Source organism: Poromitra crassiceps (assembly GCF_964638095.1).
Source record: "Poromitra crassiceps genome assembly, chromosome: 16".
NCBI lineage: Eukaryota > Metazoa > Chordata > Actinopteri > Beryciformes > Melamphaidae > Poromitra > Poromitra crassiceps.
The window spans coordinates 27,794,213-27,798,241 of record NC_139645.1 but is presented as its reverse complement, the minus strand read 5'-3'; the positions used below and the strand labels follow the sequence as shown (position 1 = coordinate 27,798,241).

General features: G+C 51.9%; 1 protein-coding gene across 1 annotated transcript in view; it reads right to left on the bottom strand.

Annotated features, from left to right (window-relative positions):
• The window catches only part of neto2a (neuropilin (NRP) and tolloid (TLL)-like 2a), a gene marked incomplete at both ends in the record, with an annotated part of 33,859 nt that continues 29,830 nt past the window's right edge, over positions 1-4,029 (bottom strand). The window contains 3 exons of the mRNA XM_083653225.1: positions 1-660; positions 1,938-2,068; positions 2,193-2,306. Coding sequence (XP_083509351.1) covers positions 1-660; positions 1,938-2,068; positions 2,193-2,306 — 905 coding nt within the window. The remainder of the gene's footprint in view (positions 661-1,937; positions 2,069-2,192; positions 2,307-4,029) is intronic.

The following is a 4,029-nucleotide window of genomic DNA, read 5'->3' as shown; positions in this document are numbered from 1 at the left end:
CTAAAAGTCCATGGACATGGACCGCTGTTGCGGGTCAACCATGGTGGTGGTGTTACGAGCGCTGCTGCCACGGACGCTGAGGGTCCCGCAGCCTCCCGCCATCCCACCCCCGATGCCTCCGGCAATGCCACTTGCTCCTCCCATCCCCACGGCTCCTCCTCCCATCGCCGTGGCCGCCGCCGCGGCGGCTCCGCCTCCCCCGCCGCCGCGCACGTAGATCTCGCAGGGGATCTCCTCCATGACGCGGTCCTCGATGACCTGCTGGTCGCACTCGTGAGTCTGCGAGTGCTGCTTGTAGCCGTAGCAGCTCTTCTTGTAGCCGGAGGCGGAGTTGAACGTCTTCATGGGCGGCGGCTTGGAGAAGTCGTTGTGGTAGGACAGCTCCATGGAGCTCAGCGTGGTGCGGCTGTGCTTCATGCTCCCGCCGCCGCCACCGCCGCCGGTGGCCACCGAGCCTTGCGAGCCGCAGTGGTGCTCGTGGACGCAGCGCGACATGGTGGAGGAGCGCCGCAGCTTGTGGAAGCTGTCCAGCTCCTCGGACAGGTCGGCCAGGTCCGAGGAGACCTCCTTGTCCCGCAGGGAGAAGAGCTCGTAGTGGGGCGGGTCAAACACCTCCTGGAAGCCCGCCTTGTTGAAGACGCCGGGCCGACGAGCCACCACCTTGAGAGGAACAAGAAACATACATTTGATTAGCGGACAAATCCATTTCATTGACTAGAAACGAGTGCGCTTTGCGTCGATGGCGTAGCTACGGGTGTGCCTGGGTGTGCCAGTGCCACCCACACAGGCAGCTGGCCTGGCACACCCCAAAAAAAGGGGGGGGAAATAAAGTTTTTTGTTTGTTTGTCTGCAAAACACATCAGCTGTCATGTACAGCCTGTCATGCGTCAGTGTCCGACTGTCCGCTATGCCTCTGTGCCCCAGAGCATCATGGGAAACTAGCTACGCTGTCTAGTAAAGTAAACAAATGCAGCCGCAGCGCCAAATCAAGAAGACATGAAACAGAGCTCGCTTTTAAGCTTTTTCCACAAAGGCAAGAAATGTCTCATTGACGAGGAAGAAGATGACTCGTCGCCCCTCCCCCTCAACAAGTGCGGCTTGTAGTGCACCTGTTCCCGCACCTGTATTGGTGGTGGACAGTGGAGAGACAGACGATGATGAAGATGATGCAGCCGAAACAATGACGTTAATAACAGCGGGGGACGCAGCTAAAAACACACCGGTGGTTTGTGCAGCAGCAGAGTCAGAGGACACTAACACTATTATCTCTCTGCAGTAGACGAACCTGCATGCCAACCAAACGTGCGTTCTTTCCCGACTAGAACACTCTTTGGAAAAAGTAGGTGAGACTTTTTTGAGATACCAAAGTGGTTTTACATGTTGCCAAAAAACACAATTTAATTGACTGCTTCTACCTGCTAATAATGAGTGTGAAAAGGAGCAAACATTGATGGTTATGGTTATATGGTCCTATCTTAATATTCCTCTAAATCTGGCTTGAAAAGGCCCAAATAGTTTGCTTTGCGTGCTTATTTCTAGGGTGGAAACTCTGGAGACGATACGCCATAGGCACACTTTTTTGTGGGGTGTGACCAAAATCGTGCAGAATTTCGACACTGTATTAACCTCTTGTAGGCCATAAGAGACCAGACCATAGGATAACTGGCCATCACACTGTAAATAAATAGCAGTTGTGGTTTGGTACAGTTGCGCTCACACTTGATGGGCACACCTAAACCGTTCCCCAGACCACCTTTTCAAGTGGACCGGCGAACGGTTGGCTGTTCCGTGCCTGGGTCCACAATGCCATGTTCACACTGATCCAACGAACCAGACTTTGGGGTCAGAGTGGGGTCAAGTGTGCTCGAAACAGCGCCGGGTCCCTGACGTGAAACCACCTTAAAAACAACATCCACGAACTACGAAGGACAGGCTACCTTCTTCCTTGGTTGCTTCATCTGGACCAGAATGGAAATGATGAGGAGAACCAGGACTACGCCCGAGGAGACCCCGATGACGGTGCCATGGGTCTTGGTGATCTGATGGAAGAGCCCCCTGGATCGCTTCTCTGCCGACGAGAAGACCGACGAGGAGCGGAGGAGGACAGAGCAGGAGAGAGGAGCACAGGGAGGGTGAGGGGAGTGGATTTCTTGGCACGGTTGGCAAAGAGAAGAGGTTGAACTGGATCTCACCTTTACAGTGGTTCTCGTCCCAGGGGTAGACGCAGTTCTGAACGCCGTTGCACACCAGCGAGTTGTTGATGCACATGTTGCTGTGGCAGAAGAAGGTGTTGGCTGAGCAGGGAGCTGGAGGCCAGGACAGAGAGAGAGAGAGATCGTGGAATTTAGACCAAACAGCAGCTCTGATGAGCTGAGGGATGACTAAGCTGTTAAAAGGACCCGCGGCAAAAGGAGATGGAAAGGTAGGATGATGGGGGTATAACGATGTAAGTACCAAAGTACCAAAAACTGCAGTACATCGAATGGCCACTTGAGGCTGGCTGCAAAAGCTAGTCATTCCCCCATAGACCCCTATGTTAAAATGTCAAACTTTACAGCAGAATTATACATGTTTGCAGCCCGGTTCAAAAGACAGTTTTGGTCTCTATAGCTAATTTCACCATTCATGACAGCTGCTCAGCTCGCTGATCATGGACCAATAGCAACACTGCATCTCTGACTCGCTCTGTCTCGCAAAAAAGAAAAAAGACAGGCTTTAAAATTGGTGATGTCACGTGACACACGGTGGCTATAGGTCCATATTTTATACAATCTATGGGTAGAATGAGAAGAGGAATAGAGAGGAAGATGAAATGATATGTTGTGAGGGGAGGGGGGGGGGGTCAGGAGAATGAGAGGACAGATACAAAATGACTTGGGGCCATGATGGGCTGCAGATGGTCAGGCAGCTGGTGTGAGACTCCAAACATGAAACTGACTGTTCATCTATGAAGCCTGCAGAGACAGCAGAGACAGAGAGGACTGGTGATGTTAGTGTCTGAAGACAGAGAGGACAGAGGACTGGTGATGTTAGTGTCTGAAGGCAGAGACAGAGAGGACTGGTGATGTTAGTGTCTGAAGGCAGAGACAGAGAGGACTGGTGATGTTAGTGTCTGAAGGCAGAGAGGACAGAGGACTGGTGATGTTAGTGTCTGAAGACAGAGAGGACAGAGGACTGGTGATGTTAGTGTCTGAAGACAGAGACAGAGAGGACTGGTGATGTTAGTGTCTGAAGGCAGAGACAGAGAGGACTGGTGATGTTAGTGTCTGAAGGTAGAGAGGACAGAGGACTGGTGATGTTAGTGTCTGAAGGCAGAGACAGAGAGGACTGGTGATGTTAGTGTCTGAAGGTAGAGAGGACAGAGGACTGGTGATGTTAGTGTCTGAAGGCAGAGACAGAGAGGACTGGTGATGTTAGTGTCTGAAGGTAGAGAGGACAGAGGACTGGTGATGTTAGTGTCTGAAGGCAGAGAGGACAGAGGACTGGTGATGTTAGTGTCTGAAGACAGAGAGGACAGAGGACTGGTGATGTTAGTGTCTGAAGACAGAGAGGACAGAGGACTGGTGATGTTAGTGTCTGAAGACAGAGAGGACAGAGGACTGGTGATGTTAGTGTCTGAAGACAGAGAGGACAGAGGACTGGTGATGTTAGTGTCTGAAGACAGAGAGGACAGAGGACTGGTGATGTTAGTGTCTGAAGGCAGAGACAGAGAGGACTGGTGATGTTAGTGTCTGAAGGCAGAGAGGACAGAGGACTGGTGATGTTAGTGTCTGAAGACAGAGAGGACAGAGGACTGGTGATGTTAGTGTCTGAAGGCAGAGAGGACAGAGGACTGGTGATGTTAGTGTCTGAAGACAGAGAGGACAGAGGACTGGTGATGTTAGTGTCTGAAGGCAGAGAGGACAGAGGACTGGTGATGTTAGTGTCTGAAGGCAGAGAGGACAGAGGACTGGTGATGTTAGTGTCTGAAGACAGAGAGGACAGAGGACTGGTGATGTTAGTGTCTGAAGGTAGAGAGGACAGAGGACT